Below are 18,796 nucleotides of genomic sequence, written 5' to 3'. Positions count from 1 at the left end.
TGTCACAAGGAGACTTCCTAGCATCGATCGACATCAAGGATGCTTATCTCCATGTGCCGATCGCACCCGAACATCAACGTTTCCTGCGGTTCGCCATCGGGGACGAACACCTCCAGTTCGTCGCATTGCCCTTCGGCCTGGCGACAGCCCCACGGGTTTTCACCAAAGTCATGGCATCCGTCGTGGCGGTCCTGCACTCTCAGGGCCACTCGGTGATCCGCTACTTGGACGATCTCCTAGTCAGGGCCCCTTCTCGGGTGGCGTGTCAACGAAGTCTTACCGTCACTCTGGCGACTCTCCAGCAGTTCGGGTGGATCATCAATTTCCCGAAATCCAAGTTGACGCCGACCCAATCACTGACTTACCTCGGGATGGAGTTTCATACCCAGCAAGCGTTAGTCAAGCTGCCGCGCGACAAACAGCTTTCTCTGCAGGCGGGGGTGCAATCACTTCTTCGGAGTCAGGAACACCCCTTACGGCGCCTCATGCACTTCCTGGGGAAGATGGTTCCAGCTATGGAGGCAGTGCCGTTCGCGCAATTCCATCTACGGCCACTCCAATGGGACATTCTTCGCAAATGGGACAAGAGTGCGGCTTCCCTCGACAAGAACATCTCTCTTTCCCTTGCAACCAAAACATCACTTCAGTGGTGGCTCCTACCCACATCTCTGTCTCGGGGAAAATCCTTCCTACATCCAACCTGGGCTGTGGTCACCACGGACGCGAGCCTGTCAGGTTGGGGAGCGTTTTTTCTCCACCACAGGGCTCAAGGAACCTGGACTCCGATAGAATCGTCCCTTCAGATCAATATCCTGGAGATAAGGGCAGTATATCTAGCCCTATTGGCTTTCCATCGGTGGCTGGAGGGCAGGCAGATCCGAATCCAGTCGGACAACGCCACTGCCGTCGCCTAAATCAACCACCAAGGCGGCACTCGCAGTCGTCAAGCCTTCCAGGAAGTCCGGCGGATTCTGCAGTGGGTGGAAGCCACAGGCTCCACCATCTCCGCAGTTCACATCCCGGGCGTAGAAAACTGGGAAGCAGATTTTCTCAGTCGTCAGGGCATGGACGCGGGGGAATGGTCTCTGCACCCAGACGTGTTTTGAGAGATCTGTCGCCGCTGGGGAACGCCGGACGTCGATCTCATGGCGTCACGACACAACAACAAGGTCCCGACCTTCATGGCACGGTCTCAGGATCACAGAGCTCTGGCAGCGGACGCTTTAGTCCAGGATTGGTCGCAGTTTCGACTGCCTTATGTGTTTCCCCCTCTGGCGATGCTGCCCAGGGTACTACGCAAGATCAGGTCCGACTGCCGTCGCGCCATTCTCGTCACTCCAGACTGGCCGAGGCGGTCGTGGTATCCGGATCTGTGGCATCTCACGGTGGGTCAACCGTGGGCACTTCCAGACCGCCCAGACTTGCTGTCACAAGGGCCGTTTTTCCATCTGAATTCTGTGGCCCTCAACCTGACTGTGTGGCCATTGAGTCCTGGCTCCTAGCGTCTTCAGGGTTATCTCAGGATGTCATTGCCACCATGAGACAAGCCAGGAAGCCAACGTCCGCCAAGATCTATTACAGGTCTTGGCAAATCTTCTTATCCTGGTGTGCTGATAACGGTTTTCCTCCATGGCCGTTTGCCTTACCCACATTCCTTTCATTCCTACAATCTGGAATGGACAAGGGTTTGTCCCTCGGCTCTCTCAAGGGCCAAGTATCGGCGCTCTCCATATTTTTTCAAAAGCGTCTAGCCAGGCTTCCGCAGGTCCGCACGTTCCTGCAGGGGGTCTGTCACATGGTCCCACCTTACAAACGTCCGTTGGAACCTTGGGATCTTAACAGGGTCCTGACGGCTCTTCAAAAGCCGCCTTTTGAGCCGCTGCGGGATGTCTCTCTCTCCCGTCTTTCGCAGAAGGTGGCCTTCCTGGTGGCAGTCACATCACTTCGGAGAGTGTCTGAGCTTGCAGCGCTGTCATGCAAAGCCCCCTTCCTGGTTTTTCACCAGGATAAGGTGGTTCTGCGTCCTGTCCCGGAATTTCTCCCTAAGGTGGTATCCCCTTTTCATCTAAATCAGGATATCTCCTTGCCTTCCTTTTGCCCTAATCCAATTCACCAGTGTGAAAAGGATTTGCACTCTTTGGATCTAGTGAGAGAACTCCGGTTCTACGTGTCTCGCACGGCGCCCCTGCGCCGTTCAGATGCGCTCTTTGTCCTTGTCGCTGGCCAGCGTAAGGGCTCTCAGGCCTCCAGGTCAACCTTGGCGCGGTGGATCAAGGAACCGATTCTCGAGGCCTACCGTTCTTCTAGGCTTCCGCTCCCTTCAGGGCTGAAAGCCCATTCTACCAGAGCCGTGGGTGCGTCCTGGGCATTGCGGCACCGGGCGACGGCTCAGCAGGTGTGTCAGGCAGCTACGTGGTCTAGTCTGCACACTTTCACGAAACACTATCAAGTGCATACCTATGCTTCGGCAGACGCCAGTCTAGGTAGGCGAGTCCTTCAGGCGGCGGTTGCCCACCTGTAAGAGGGGGCCGTTTTCAGCTCTTTTTATTGAGGTATTCTTTTACCCACCCAGGGACTGCTCTTGGACGTCCCAATTGTCTGGGTCTCCCAATAGAGCGACAAAGAAAAAGGGAATTTTGTTTACTTACCGTAAATTCCTTTTCTTCTAGCTCCTATTGGGAGACCCAGCACCCGCCCCTGTGCCCTTTGGGCTGGTTGTTCTTTTGTGTACACATGTTGTTGATGTTGAATTGTTCTTTTGGTTCATGGTCTTCAGTTCTGCATTATTCAGAAGCTACAAACCTGCATGTAGCAGAAGCATCACTAGAATTCCTGGGGCCCCTGAGAAGACAGGAATGGGCCCTCGTTTACAGTAACCCTGTCCCCATTGGGGCTCACAATCTAAAGTCCCTATCTGTATGTTTTTCGAGTGTGGGAGGAAACCGGAGTACTCGGAGGAAACCCACGCAAACACGGGGAGAACATACAAACTCCTTGCAGATGTTGTCCTTGGTGGGATTTGAACCCAGGACCCCAGCGCTGCAAGACTGCAGTGCTAACCACTGAGCCACCGTGCCGCACCAGGTTTTTCACTAACTGAAAAGGGACCCCTTATCAATGGGTTTAGGTAGGTGATTGAAACACAATTATACTCCCTGCTGGGCTGTGTACAGTCTCACCCTATTTACGTAGGTGATGGTAACAGCCATTGGTCATTTTTTTGTATAAATTTACAATAGGAGTAATAGAGGAATGACGCAATGCACCATTTTTATTTGATGAGGGATGCCAGTATTAAAAAAAAAAAAAAGCAGCCAAGATGAAATTGTGTATGAGCAGCAGATGCTGGTACTCCCAGGAGGTCAGTGATGGTATAGATCTGCCCTTGCAATGTGAACCGTATAGATATAGCAGTGACCTGAGTGACGGGCGGGCACATAGCATCTATATCCGCTGTGTAACGCTGTCAGATATACATGCACGGTTCTTTGTGCGGCCCAATAATAGCACATCTCTGGAAGAACACTTCATCCCAAGACTGACGGGGATATAAATAAGTAATATTAATATAGAACGTGTATATCCTTTCAGCCAGACTCTCTGGTTAAGTGCTCTATGAATAATACAAGGCAGTGCATTCAGTCCTGCTTAATGTATGTATTTACCTTAATGTCAGGGATGTGGATGGATTCGCCGGTGCTCCATTAGAGGTAATCAAACATATATTTAGCTCTCATACTGACACCTCTCACATAAAATAAAGGAAAAAAAAAAAGTACCGGATTTACATTATATTACTGTATACAGCTGGGAATCTATGTAAATAGCATGGGAATTAATGAATGTCCACTTAATTTTTCAATCCAGAAATCAGTCCCCTAGATATCAGCCTTGTATGAAAGGTATCGCATAGAACAGGTAGCATCCAATACAGCATCATAATAAGCAAAAATGTTACCAATAGTAAGAATAGACATTCTGTATTTCTAAGGAAAGGCGTCATCTGTACTTCGTACACGTCAGTGTAATTATTTCACAATGTTGTGTAGTCAGCCTGACAATCCATAATCCGTGAAATGGCAGTGAGCACAGGGGTATCTAGCCATGAGAACATAGGATTTTTACTATGCAGAGGTGGTTTCTGCACCAAACCATGCAATACCTTATATCCGGGTTTATAGGTCAGCTTCAGTCCTCCTTATGAGAACAATGGTCATGGGTGCACATAGACAAAGGAATGAAAATCTAAGCCAATGTGCAGGAAGCAGAAATCTACGGCAGACACCTTCCGATTTTCCAAAGTGCTTTATTCCAATATCATGTGCAGTTAAAAGTAGCAGGGAGAGAGCCGGGTGCAGGCCCCCTAATGGACGACGGCCGTTTCACACGTCCATGTGCTTCTACGGGTCCAATTGGACCCGTAGAAGCACAAGGACGTGCGAAACGGCCGTCATCCATTAGGGGGCCTGCACCTGGCTCTCTCCCCGCTACTGACCCGTAGAAGCACAAGGACGTGCGAAACGGCCGTCGTCCATTAGGGGGCCTGCACCCGGCTCTCTCCCTGCTACTGACCCGTAGAAACACAAGGACGTGCGAAACGGCCGTCGTTCATTAGGGGGCCTGCACCCGGCTCTCTCCCCGCTACTGACCTGTAGAAGCACAAGAACGTGCGAAAGGGCCATGATTTCAGTGATGTATCACTTACCAGGTTGCATGGTGCAGTTTTGATAAAATCTCTGTTCTCTCTGCTATAGATGTAGTAGTGGTGAAGTGCTGAGCTTTGTATAACCCCTCCCACAAACCTGGTTGGCAACTTACTGTGTACATTGTGAGCAAGCTGCCAATCAGTGATGGGCGCGGGGCTACACAGATTAGCTGGACTGTGTGGCACACAGCACCTAGTCCTGCAGTGATAATCTCCTGATTGTATTAAAACTACAACACACAGCCTAATAAGTGACACATCCCTGGAATCGGGGTCTCTGCCCCTAGATCATACTGTTCTCAGATTAAATAGCAAAAACCTGCTGACAGATTCCCTTTTAAGAAGCAAATTGTCGGGTTCAGCTCACGAAGAATAATTTACTAATCTTCATAGATAAGATAGAGATATAATCTATTTTTTTGTTGAAAAATATTTCACATTATTAAGAAGGGCTAAAACATGTCCCCCCCGTATCAGAGAAGCCATGGACAATTTTACATAACATGAACCCAGAATTTCACTTGTTATCATTTTATCCATATCCTTCAATACTGTCCTACATTAAACACCGAATGATCATATTTTCTTTCAATAGACATTGTATCTTAACTACAACCACATCGAGTCCATCCTGCCAAGACAGAAGTCTCAGAATCCCCTCACCAACCGGCAGATGCTTCACCAAAAAGTGAACTCTAGTGGATATGGCCAGCAAGGCAAGAATGCCAGGTAACCGGGGCACACGTGCCGTACCGCGGCAAGCTACTTGTGCTACATAAAGGCCACGTCGTGGGCCCATTTCAGATAAACCTTTTAAAACATGTTCAAGTTTTGGCAACATTATTAGGAATGCAAGCGTCTGAATAATCATCTTGTCCTGTTTTCTTATGAATTACAGAGATCCTTTATTCGGGGAGCCGCTCTCTCCAATAATGCAGAGTTTAGAGGTGCTACATTTGGGTTATAATGGCATCAGTAATTTGCAGCAGTTGCAGCTCAGCAGACTGAGGAATCTGAAATCTCTGTTTTTGCAGGGTAAGTTATACATAAAAGCAGCTTTTTCCAGGTTTTAGGTTCATTAATGGAATCAATGTGGGGGTGAAATTGAGCTCTGCACCTCAGGTTTTTGCTCCCCCATCTGAGAGCAGCATAATGTAGAGACAGAGACCCTGATTCCAGCAATTGTCAACTACTGAGCTGTTTGCTGTCATTTTGATAAAATCAATGCTTTCTCTGCTGCAGACCTAGCAGTTATACAGAGCTCATGAATATGCTGGACTACCTGCAGCACACCAAGTAGTCCTGTAATGATAATCTGCTTCTGATTAAACAGTGATTTTATCAAAACTACACTAAGCAGCCCAGTAAGTGACACATCACTGGAATGAGGATTTCTGTCTGTACATTATGCTGCTCTCAGATTAGGTGGCAAAAACCTGCTGAAAGATTCCCTTTAAAGCTTACCTGACCAGAATAAGCTTTTATATGAGCACATGGGGACTAACACTATTTTTAGCCATTACATGATATCTGTCCTTTGTTTGTTTTTTTCCCCTTTTAGGCTAGTTTCACATATCCGGCATTTCGCCGGATTGCTGGATCCGGCACACTCCAGTACAGTGTAATACAGTACAATGGCATCGCGGCACCTCCGGTCACATGACAGCATATAACCGGAAGCTTGCCGCAATGCCATTGTACAGTATTAACACTGTACTGGAGTGTGCCGGATCCAGCGATCCGGCGAAATGCCGGATATGTGAAAGTAGCCTTACAGGCTCTCTCTTTAATTTGAGCTGTCTCTGGGCTAATGCGTGTAGACTGCCTCTGTTCCTGTTTCTCCCATGCACAGCACATGCAAGGGGTTCTTGGTCTCCTGTGTCTATGGAGCACATCAGACCGCAGTACTGAGCAGTGTAGCTGGGAACCAAGCACTTGCTAGAAAGCAGGAGTACCATGTGTGTGACTCGCTCTACCTCTCTCTCTGCTTCTCCCTCGTCCTCCCCCTGTCCGCTCTATGGACATCAATAGGCAGCAATAATCTGACCCCTCAGTGAGTTGGCAGTACGTATTTTCTTGATAAAAAAAAAAAAAACAACTACTAAGATTTATGTTAAGTTATTTTGAGTTTAACCCATAGAGTAGCCAGCAATTTTTGTTTTCAGGTTTTACCTCCCTTTATTCCACGAGCCATAACTTTTTTTTTTTCTGTCAACAAAGCCGTATGAGAGCTTGTTTATTGCGGAACGAGTTGTACTTTTGAAAGAAACCAATAATTTTACCATCTAGTGTACTGGAAATTTGGGATGAAATTGCACAAAAAGTGCAATTCCGCTATTGTTTTTTTATTTTTTTTAAAACCATGTTCACTATACGGTAAAACAGACCTGGAAATATGATTCCTCAGACCAGTCTGAGTTTGTAGATACCAAACATGTATAGTTTTGTTTTTTTATTTAATTGGTGGAAAACAAATCCAAATTGGTCCATATTCCAAGACCCATAATGTTCTCATTTTTCGGGATCTGGGGCTGTGTGATGGTTTATTTTTGCGTCCTGAGCTAACATTTTTACAAATATTATAGATAGAAACTGTTTTGATCACCTCTTATTGCAATGTTGCAAGAGCCCAAAAACGTAATCCTGGTGTTTGTAAATTTCTTTTTTGTTACATTGTTTACCGATCAGAATAATTTATTTTATATTTTGATATATTGGAAATTTCTGAACGCGGCGATACCAAATAATACGCATTTTTTTAATTGTTTTATTTTTCAATTGGGCAAAAAGGGGGGTGATTTGAACTTTTGAGGGGGGGGGAATTATAAAAACATTTTTTTCCCCACTTTTTATTGTTGTTACTAGTCCCCTTAGGCCACGCTCACATCAGCGGTATTTTGCCGCAGGGCTGGATCCAGTACAAATGCGTTTCAGCTCAATTCACCTACAATGGAGTTGCGGCGGGATGCGGTCAGATGCACCGCATGTGATCTCATGTTGCCGCGATTCCATAGGAAATGAATGAACTGAAACACATTTGTATCTGATCCGGCTTTCCAACAAAATACCGCTGATGTCAAGCCGGCCTTACTCGAAGCTGCCATCATCCGATCACTTGTGCTGTACAGAGCAGAGCATCAGCCCCGCTCCGTACAGCAGAAATCACCATCTCCTATGAATATCACTCACAGCCGGCATGCACAGGAACTTTGTCATGACAGTGACGGGTCATCAGCTGACCCCTGGCTGTCATGACAAACCATTGGCACCCCTTGATCACGTCACTAGGCCGTTGATGGGAGCATAGAATGATGCACTCCCCGTCGGCACACATTAGATCCTGCGGTCACAGATTGACAGCTGGATTTAACTAATGGATCTTCGATCTGCATGCTGCTGTTAGAGGCACATATGAGCTGATCAGACCAGCCAACATATGCAGGAAAAGAGGTGGGCTCGGCATGTGAGCCCGCATCAAAGGCAGAGACACAACCTTCTATGTAAAAGTACATCTAAGGGCATGAAGGGGAGTTGGCTCATAAGTGGAGAGAGAAATCAATATCCCTGATAACATATTTTGTAGTATATCTTATATCCGCCTTTTCACCCTTAATATATTGGATGTCCTAACGACAGTGATCACAACTGACTTGTGTCATCTCTCTTTTCTAGGAAATGAGATCAGCCAAGTGGAAGGACTTGAGGGACTGCAGCTTCTTCAAGAGCTTGTGCTGGACCACAACCGTATTAAAATGATCACCGAGACTTCATTTGCAAAGCAGAGCTGTCTAGTCTCCCTCCGTATGGAAGAAAACCGGCTCCGCGATGTCAACAACCTACTTCCACTTGTTAATTTAAAGAAGCTGTTTATAGGATTTAATAAAATTCAGGTAAAATATTGCGTTTCAGTTATAGCAAGACAGCCCACCCTGTGACCTGCAGAGGCATTCAGAGCGGCCCCTCACCATCAGGATGTGTCCTAAAAGACGCATGCCACTGATGGAGAGACAAGGGTGCCGCCGTCATTAGATCCTGGATAGCAGTGCTGGTCTTGGAAGATGTGAGCTGAATGGCTGACACTGCACTGTACGGAGGGCACAGAGGGGCTGGAAACCTAAGCAATCAGAGCCAAACTGGTGCAGGCCTGAGGCAAATGTGCAACAGATGGGCTTCAATCTCAAAGCATGTTTCCTAATTCAGGACATCGGTGTTATTGACTAGGGATGATCGAATATCACAAATATTCGGCTTTGCGAACATTCGACGAATAGGTCGCCGCTATGCGAATATTCGATGCACAATGTAAGTCTATGGGAAGCCTGAATACGGTAGTTGCTATTCGGCAACTATTTGGGTTTTCCATAGACTTACATTATGCATCGAATATTCGCAAATGGTCGAATAGCGGCGACCTGCTTGTCGAATACGGGCGTAGCCGAATATTGAGGTATTCAATCATCCCTATTATTGACACATCTGTGTCGTGCGTTCCATTTACAATAGTGACTTACAATGGGATCTGTCGAGGGTCTGTTGTGGTGCCCATCATTTTGACGGCAAGAAAAGTGAATAGTCTGGATTGGCATATTCAATGTTTTACTTGTAAGCGGCACTAAAAACATACGGAGTGAACATATACCCGTTAATGTACATGTAACTATAGGAAACCTTTGCTTCATATCTCTCAACAGGAAGTTTCGGAAGTGGAAAAACTGGAAGCAGTTCCTACACTGCAAGAGCTTTCTATCTCTGGAAACCCAGTAAGTCTCATCTTCTGTTAGCCACCCTTCCCTTCTTTAGTGGTTATAGATGTCATCCAGCATTGGTCACTGTACTATAAACCACACTTTGTTTTCTTGCAGAGGCCCTCCATTTAGGAAAGTGCAATATGCTGCTTTTTTTCCTGCTATATATGTCAATATGTACTTTCTTTGTTGCTCCATTGGGAGACCCAGACAATTGGGTGTATAGCTTCTGCCTCCGGAGGCCACACAAAGTATTACACTTTAAAAAGTGTAACCCCTCCCCTCTGCCTATACACCCCCCCCGTGCATCACGGGCTCCTCAGTTTTATGCTTTGTCCAACTCCACCTATAGAGGAGTCGGCCGCACAGCAGGAGAAGCACCAGTTTAGGTTTCCCAGACGTACTCGGAGTGCTTTCTTCGATCACTCGAACTTCAGAGATGCTGTCTAGAAGCACAGGGCTTTCCCGGACAAGCGCTTTACTAAACGCCTTAATGACACACGTTACCCCTTCCCCTCTGACGTAGTTAAGGGTTGGGCTCAATGTCCCAAGGTGGATCCTCCAGTCTCTAGACTGGCGGCTAGATCCGTAGTGGCAGTGGCTGACGGTTCAACGCTCAAGGATGCCACGGACAGGCAGATAGAGCTCCTAATGAAATCCATCTATGAAGCCATAGGTGCGTCCTTTGCCCCAGCCTTTGCAGCAGTGTGGGCACTCCAGGCTATCTCAGCTTGTCTGTCTGAGATTAATGCGGTCACCCGTACCTCGGCTCCGCAAGTAGCGTCTTTAACTTCTCAGGCGTCGGTATTTTCATCCTACGCCATGAATGCTGTCCTGGACTCGGCTAGCCGTACAGCGGTAGCATCCGCCAATTCGGTGGCAGTCCGCAGGGCCATGTGGCTACGCGAATGGAAGGCAGACTCTGCTTCCAAGAAGTTCTTGACCGGTTTGCCTTTTTCTGGCGACCGATTGTTTGGCGAACAATTGGATGAAATTATTAAGCAATCCAAGGGAAAGGACTCGTCCTTACCCCAGCCCAAACCAAAGAGACCTCAGCAACGAAAAATTCAAGCGAGGTTTCGGTCCTTTCGGCCCTCAGCCAGATCCCAATCCTCCTCGTCCAACAGGCCACAGAAGAGCCAGAGAAACTCTTCTGCATGGCGGTCTAAGTCACGTCCTCCAAAGACCGCCGGAGGCACCGTCTCCAAGGCGGCCTCCTCATGACTTTCAGCCTCCCCAAACCGCATCCTCGGTCGGTGGCAGGCTCTCCCGCTTTTGCGACGCCTGGTGGCCACATGTCCAAGACCGATGGGTGAGGGACATTCTGTCTCACGGTTACAGGATAGAGTTCAGCTCTCGTCCTCCGACTCGTTTTTTCAGAACATCTCCGCCCCCCGAGCGAACCGTGGCACTTTTTCAGGCGGTGGACACTCTGAAGACAGAAGGAGTTGTGATCCCCGTTCCCCTTCAGGAACGGGGTCGCGGTTTTTACTCCAACCTGTTCGTGGTACCAAAAAAGGACGGTTCATTCCGTCCCGTTTTGGACCTCAAATTGCTCAACAGACATGTGAGAACCAGGCGGTTTCGCATGGAATCCCTCCGATCTGTCATCGCTTCGATGTCCCAAGGGGACTTCCTAGCGTCAATCGACATCAGGGATGCCTATCTCCATGTGCCGATCGCTCCAGAGCATCAACGCTTCCTGCGTTTCGCCATCGGGGACGAACACCTTCAGTTTGTGGCACTGCCTTTCGGCCTGGCGACAGCCCCACGGGTATTCACCAAGGTCATGGCATCCGTTGTGGCAGTCCTACACTCTCAGGGCCACTCGGTGATCCCGTACTTAGACGATCTCCTAGTCAAGGCACCCTCCCGGGTGGCATGTCAACACAGTCTGACCGTGGCTCTGGAGACTCTCCAGAGGTTCAGGTGGATCATCAATTTCCCAAAGTCAAAATTGACTCCGACCCAATCACTGACTTACCTCGGGATGGAGTTTCATACTCTCTCAGCGATAGTCAAGCTACCGCTGGACAAACAGCGTTCGCTGCAAACAGGGGTGCAATCTCTCCTTCGGGCCCAGTCACACCCCTTGAGGCGCCTCATGCACTTCCTGGGGAAGATGGTGGCAGCAATGGAGGCAGTTCCCTTTGCGCAGTTTCATCTGCGTCCACTCCAATGGGACATTCTTCGCAAATGGGACAAGAAGTCGACGTCCTTAGACAGGAACGTCTCTCTTTCTCTGGCAGCCAAGACCTCTCTTCGGTGGTGGCTTCTTCCCACTTCTCTGTCGAAGGGAAAATCTTTCCTGCCCCCATCCTGGGCGGTGGTCACGACGGACGCAAGCCTGTCAGGGTGGGGAGCGGTTTTTCTCCACCACAGGGCTCAGGGAACCTGGACTCCGACGGAGTCCTCCCTTCAGATCAATGTTCTGGAGATAAGGGCAGTGTATCTAGCCCTAAAAGCGTTCCATCGGTGGCTGGAGGGCAGGCAGATCCGCATACAGTCGGACAACGCCACGGCGGTCGCGTACATCAACCACCAGGGCGGTACTCGCAGTCGTCAAGCCTTCCAAGAAGTTCGGCGGATTCTGCTGTGGGCGGAGGCCACAGCCTCCACCATCTCCGCGGTTCACATCCCGGGCGTAGAAAACTGGGAAGCAGACTTTCTCAGTCGCCAGGGCATGGACGCAGGGGAATGGTCTCTTCACCCGGACGTGTTTCAAGAGATCTGTTGCCGCTGGGGAACGCCGGACGTCGATCTCATGGCGTCTCGGCACAACAACAAAGTCCCGGCATTCATGGCACGGTCTCAGGATCACAGAGCTCTGGCGGCGGACGCCTTAGTTCAGGATTGGTCGCAGTTTCGACTGCCTTATGTATTCCCTCCTCTGGCAATGCTGCCCAGAGTGTTGCGCAAGATCAGGTCCGACTGCCGCCGCGCCATCCTCGTCGCTCCAGACTGGCCGAGGAGGTCGTGGTACCCGGACCTGTGGCACCTCACGGTGGGTCAACCGTGGGCGCTCCCAGACCGACCAGACTTGCTGTCTCAAGGGCCATTTTTCCATCTGAATTCTGCGGCCCTCAACCTGACTGTGTGGCCATTGAGTCCTGGCTCCTAGCGTCCTCAGGGTTATCTCAAGAGGTCATTGCCACTATGAGACAGGCCAGGAAACCAACATCAGCCAAGATCTATCACAGAGCTTGGAGGATCTTCTTAGCCTGGTGCTCTGATAAGGGGTTTACCCCCTGGCCGTTTGCCTTACCCACGTTTCTTTCCTTCCTTCAATCCGGAATGGACAAGGGTTTGTCTCTCGGCTCTCTCAAGGGACAAGTATCGGCGCTTTCCGTGTTTTTTCAAAAGCGTCTAGCCAGGCTTCCGCAGGTCCGCACGTTCCTGCAGGGAGTTTGCTACATAGTCCCACCTTACAAGCGGCCGCTGGAACCCTGGGATCTTAACAGGGTTCTACGGGCTCTTCAGAAACCACCTTTTGAGCCGCTGCGGGATGTCTCTCTATCACGTCTTTCGCAGAAGGTGGCATTTCTAGTGGCAGTTACGTCACTCCGAAGAGTGTCAGAGCTTGCAGCGCTGTCATGCAAAGCCCCCTTCCTGGTATTTCACCAGGATAAGGTGGTTCTGCGTCCGGTCCCGGACTTTCTCCCCAAGGTGGTGTCCCCTTTTCATCTCAATCAGGATATCTCCTTACCTTCATTTTGCCCTCATCCAATTCACCAATGTGAAAAGGATTTGCATTTGTTAGATCTAGTGAGAGCACTCCGGATCTACGTGTCTCGCACGGCGCCACTGCGCCATTCTGATGCACTCTTTGTCCTTGTCGCTGGCCAGCGTAAGGGGTCGCAGGCTTCCAAGTCAACCTTGGCTCGGTGGATCAAGGAACCGATTTTTGAAGCCTACCGTTCTTCTGGGCTTCCGATTCCTTCAGGGCTGAAAGCCCATTCTACCAGAGCCGTGGGTGCGTCCTGGGCATTGCGGCACCAGGCTACGGCTCAGCAGGTGTGTCAGGCAGCTACCTGGTCTAGTCTGCACACTTTCACGAAACACTATCAAGTGCATACCTATGCTTCGGCGGATGCCAGTCTAGGTAGGCAGATCCTTCAGGCGGCGGTTGCCCACCTGTAAGAGGAGGGCCGTTGTCGGCTCTTTTTATCGGGGTATTCTTTTACCCACCCAGGGACTGCTTTTGGACGTCCCAATTGTCTGGGTCTCCCCATGGAGCGACAAAGAAGAAGGGAATTTTGTTGACTTACCGTAAATTCCTTTTCTTCTAGCTCCTATTGGGAGACCCAGCACCCGCCCCAGTTCCCTTCGGGCTGTTTGTTCTTTTGTGTACACATGTTGTTCATGTTGAATTGTTCTTTTGGTTCATGGTTTTCAGTTCTCCGAACATCCTTCGGATTGAATTTACCTTAGACCAATTTATAAGTTTCCTCCTTCCTGCTTTTGCACCAAAACTGAGGAGCCCGTGATGCACGGGGGGGTGTATAGGCAGAGGGGAGGGGTTACACTTTTTAAAGTGTAATACTTTGTGTGGCCTCCGGAGGCAGAAGCTATACACCCAATTGTCTGGGTCTCCCAATAGGAGCTAGAAGAAAAGGAATTTACGGGAAGTAAACAAAATTCCCTTCTTTTGGGGCTTTATATTATGGACAATATGCTATGGATTTTACCCTCGCTACATTAAAGGGAATCTGTGAGCAGATTTTTGCTATGGAATGTGAGAGCAGTATGATCCAGCAATGCCACTTGGCTTCTTGCTGTAGTTTTGATAAAATCCTTGTTTCTCTCTGCTGTATATTTAACAGTGGTGAGAATGCTTTATATAACCCCACCCACACCACTGATTGGAAGCTTGCTGACAGTGTGGACAGGAAGCTGCCAATCAGTGGTGGGGGCGGGGTTACACCAATTATCTGGACTGCCTGGCAAGTGACAGCTGTAGTCCTGCAGTGATGATCTCCTGCTGATACAATACTGATTGTATTGAAACTACAGGAAGCAGCCCAGCAAGGCATACATCCCTGGAATCAGGGTCTGAGTCCCTACATTATGCTGCTCTAGATAAAATAGCAAAAACCTGCTGACATATTCCCTTTAAAAGGTGATGGACTTGGCATTGAAAATCAGCTTTGATTCTATTAAAATCCTCAGAATGTTTTGGTAGAAATGAACAGAAAAATCTCTCTAAAAAATTGAAGGCATACAGAAGTACAGTAATGCACCGTGCTCACGGTTGTATGGACCTGTAATACGGCTGTACATTAGTCACGGAGTAACATTAAACCATGAAGCTCAATATTACGTAGCCATTCTCTCCGATACACAGCACTGCCTGAAGACCATTACATCAGTATACAATGTATTCTAATAAATTCTCTTTTTCTATTCCTCATTTTATTGTATCATTTGCTTCTCTAGATCTCCCGTAAGATGTTCCATCGTCATCTGATAGTGCTGCGGCTACAAAACCTGCAGATATTGGACGGCATTGTCGTGACCTCCGAGGAGAGGGCAAGGGCTGAGATGCATTTCCTAGAACAGCAAGTAAAATCTCACTTTTCTTGTGTGAATTTGTTTTATTTCAGCCATTAAATCTTGAATAAAAAGAACGACATAGTTTCTGCTCTGCATTAAATTACGACAGATATAACACTTATTCATGACAATAACATAAAGGCAATTTGCACAGAATCTAATCACAAATACAACACCGCTGGGAGTCTGTGGTTACAACATACAGTGCTTGATAGATATTTCTAGAAAATGTAAATCTAATCATGATATGATAGAGCAGAGTTAGGAGATTCTGGGGAAATATCACTGATTATTAGCATTAGAAATAGTTTAGGGCTAGTGATCAGAATGCATTTCAGCATAACAGGTATTTCATAGATTATTCCCATCTGAAGAGATGGCAAATCATGAAGCTTGGTGGGAAATTAACCGCGAGCCCATGCCGGTCACACCGTAATGACTTGTTCTAAACTTCTATGTCTACTCATTTTGATGTGGAGACAGTTTGTATGGTCACATTTTGAAGGTGGTGGTGGGTGCCACGTATTTAAGGGAAAGGATCAGATCATATGTAAAGAATGCCTTTACAAACATTCTTGGTTATATCAAACCCCAATCTTGGTTTTATCGCTACATCTCCTATACCAGGGGTCTCAAACTCTGCTGGGTGTGAAGGCCGCACATAGAAAAAAAATTATTTGGGGGGCTGCATTCTTTTCGTTTATTATAACAAATGTACTTTTTATATGTGTGTGTGTATGTATATATATATATATATATATATATATATATGGTAATATATGTGTGTGTATGTAGACTACCGTAAAAAGTTTAGGCTCACTTAGATAATTCCTTATTTTTGAAAGAAAAGCACTTTTTTTTTTTTTAATGAAGCTAAAATTAAATTAAACAGATATATACTCTATACATATAGGCTAATGGATGCTTAGAAATCGCTTGAAAAACCCTTGTGCAAGCATGTTAGCACAGCTAAACAGTTTTGCTGATTAGAGAAGCTATAAAACTGACCTTCCTTTGAGCTAGTTGAGAATCTGGAGCATTACATTTCTTGGTTCCAGTAAACTCTCAAAATGGCCAGAAAAAGAGAACTTTCCTGTGAAACTCGACAGTTTATCCTTGTTCTTAGAAATGAAGGATATTCCATGCAAGAAATTACCAAGAAACTGAGGATTTCCTACAACGGTGTGTACTACTCCCTTCAGAGGAGAGCACAAACAGGCTGTAACCAGAGTAGAAAGAGAAGTGGAGGCCGCGCTGCACAACTGAGCAACAAGACAAGTACATTACAGTCTCTAGTGTGAGATATTGACGCCTCACAGGTCCTCAACTGGCAGCTTCATTAAATAGTAACCGCAAAACTCCATTGTCAACGTCTACAGGTGAGAGGTGACTCCAGGATGCTGGTCTTCAGGGCAGAGGGGCAAAGAAAAAGCCATATCTGAGACTGGCTAATAAAAGGAAAAGATTAATATGGGCAAAATAACACAGACATTGGACAGAGGAAGATTGGAAAAAAGTGTTATGGACAGACGAATCAAAGTTTGAGGTGTTTGGATCACATAGAAGAACATTTGGCAGGAAAATGCTGTGGAAGAGAGAGCGCAATAGGGTCTTACCCGGTAGGGATGTGGAATATACAGGAAACACAGTACACTCACCTTTTCAGGCTGTGCAAGTCACAACCTCTATGAAGCACATTCAGTATTGGTATCAGCTGCAGCCTCGAGGTGTAAGGATGTAGTAGAAACGTGAGCAGAAATCGGGTATATCCTCAACAACAAGAACAATCCATTGTTGTTTTGATGTCCTGAGGAAGGAGACGGATGTCTCTGAAACGCGTAGACCTGAACGAACAATAAAGAGATTATATTAATATACCATTGAGTATCAGCACGGTATATACCCGATTTCTGCTCATGTTTCTACTACAGAAGAACATTTGTGAGATGCAGAACAACTGAACAGATGCTGGAAGAGAGCCTGACGCCATCTGTCAAGCATGGTGGAGGTAATGTGATGGTCTGGGGTTGCTTTGGTGCTGGTAAAGTGGGAGATTTGTACAAGGTAAAAGAGATTTTGAATAAGGAAGGCTATCACTCCATTTTACAACGCCATGCCATACCTTGTGGACAACGCTTGATTGGAGCAAATTCATCCTACAACAGGACAATAACCCAAAACACACCTACATGAACTATTTAGGGAAGAAGCCGGCAGCTGGTAATCTATCAGTAATGGAGTGGCCAGCCCAGTCACCAGACCTCAACCCTATTGAGCTGCTGTGGGAGCAGCTTGACCGTATGGTATGCAAAAAGTGCCCATCGAGCCAATCCAACTTGTGGGAAAGGGGGAAAGCATGGGGGGAAATATCTCCAGATTACCTCCGCAAATTAACAGCTAGAATGCCAAAGGTCTGCAAAGCTGGAATTACTGCAAAGGAGCCGAAAGAAAAGTATGAAGGAGAAAATTTATTATTTAAAGCAAAAATCATTATTTCTAACCTCGTCAATGTCTGGACTATATATATATATATATATATATATATATATATATATATATATATATATATATATACAGGGCCGGCTCCAGGTTTTTGTGGGCCCTGGGCGAAAGAGTCTCAGTGGGCCCCATCCACACATAGACATGCACAGATACATACAGGCACACGTACACATACTTATTTAAAGAGAAATTCACAAAAACACATAGACATAAATCTAGACACAGTCATATACACTGCCATACATAGATACATATCATACACACACATTATTTTTATATATTTATCCTGTATATATATTTCTAATATTGGGAAGCCGGCAACAGCCTCATTCACCTCCCGGCTTGTCTAACAGACATGGCCGCACATAGGGCACACTAACACTGCTGTATATACATCACAAGAGAGGTCTGCGGTGGGGGGGGGGGACATACAGCACCTGGGTGGAGGGGACATACAACTCTGGGGGTATAGTAGTATGCAGCCCCCATATTGTGTTATGAAGCCCCCATTGTCCTCCATATAGTATTATGTAGCCCCCATATGCACTATGCAGCCCCCATATAGCACAATGCAGACCCAGATAGCATTAGGCACCTTCATGTAGTATACAGCACACATATAGCACAATGCAGACCCAGATAGCAATAGGCACCCTCATGTAGTACACAGCCCCTAAATACCACAGTGCAGAGCCAGCTAGCATTAGGCACCCTCATGTAGTACACAGCACCTATATAAAACACAGTGCAGAGCCAGACAGCACAGTGCAGAGCCAGATAGCATTAGGCACCCTCATGTAGTACACAGCACCTATATAACAGTGCAGAGCCAGATAGCATTAGGTATCCTCATGTAGTACACAGACCTGTATAGTACAGTGCAGACCCAGACAGCCCAGTGGAGAGCCAGATAGCATTAGGCACCCTCATGTAGCATACAGCTTGTATATAGCATAGCCTGTATATAGCACAGTGCAGAGCCAGATAGCAGTAGGCACCCTCATGTAGAATACAGTGATTAATACTCAGTGGCGTAACTAGAGTTTGATGGGCCCTGGTGCAAAATTTGGATCGGGGCCCCCCTCCACGTACACCGACACTTAGGGTGCGGGATAATGACACTAACACTCGGGGTACAGGATAATGATGCTGACACTTGGCTCTTACCCTCAGCACCCAGGTTTCCCATGATCTGAAATCCCTCTATCAGTACCCAGCTTTCCCATGTTCTGATATCCATCTTTCCCTCAGCACCCAGCTTTCCCATAACAGAGTAAAGCTGGGTGCTGAG

At 47.3% G+C, this 18,796-nt stretch overlaps 1 protein-coding gene and 1 long non-coding RNA gene across 3 annotated transcripts in view; one reads left to right on the top strand and one right to left on the bottom strand.

Annotated features, from left to right (window-relative positions):
* The window catches only part of LOC142258003 (uncharacterized), a 370,341-nt gene that overhangs the window by 220,055 nt on the left and 131,490 nt on the right, over positions 1–18,796 (bottom strand). The window lies entirely within an intron of this gene.
* The window catches only part of LRRC9 (leucine rich repeat containing 9), a 267,576-nt gene that overhangs the window by 216,298 nt on the left and 32,482 nt on the right, over positions 1–18,796 (top strand). For both annotated transcript variants that reach the window (XM_075330387.1, XM_075330386.1), the window contains exons 26-30: positions 5,301–5,434; positions 5,604–5,740; positions 8,378–8,595; positions 9,397–9,465; positions 14,887–15,012. In XM_075330387.1, the coding sequence (XP_075186502.1) occupies positions 5,301–5,434; positions 5,604–5,740; positions 8,378–8,595; positions 9,397–9,465; positions 14,887–15,012 (684 nt within the window). The remainder of the gene's footprint in view (positions 1–5,300; positions 5,435–5,603; positions 5,741–8,377; positions 8,596–9,396; positions 9,466–14,886; positions 15,013–18,796) is intronic.

The sequence above is a fragment of the Anomaloglossus baeobatrachus genome, chromosome 12 (assembly GCF_048569485.1).
Source record: "Anomaloglossus baeobatrachus isolate aAnoBae1 chromosome 12, aAnoBae1.hap1, whole genome shotgun sequence".
Lineage (NCBI taxonomy): Eukaryota > Metazoa > Chordata > Amphibia > Anura > Aromobatidae > Anomaloglossus > Anomaloglossus baeobatrachus.
Note: the sequence above shows the minus strand (reverse complement) of the source record. Positions and strands in the feature narration are given on the sequence as shown.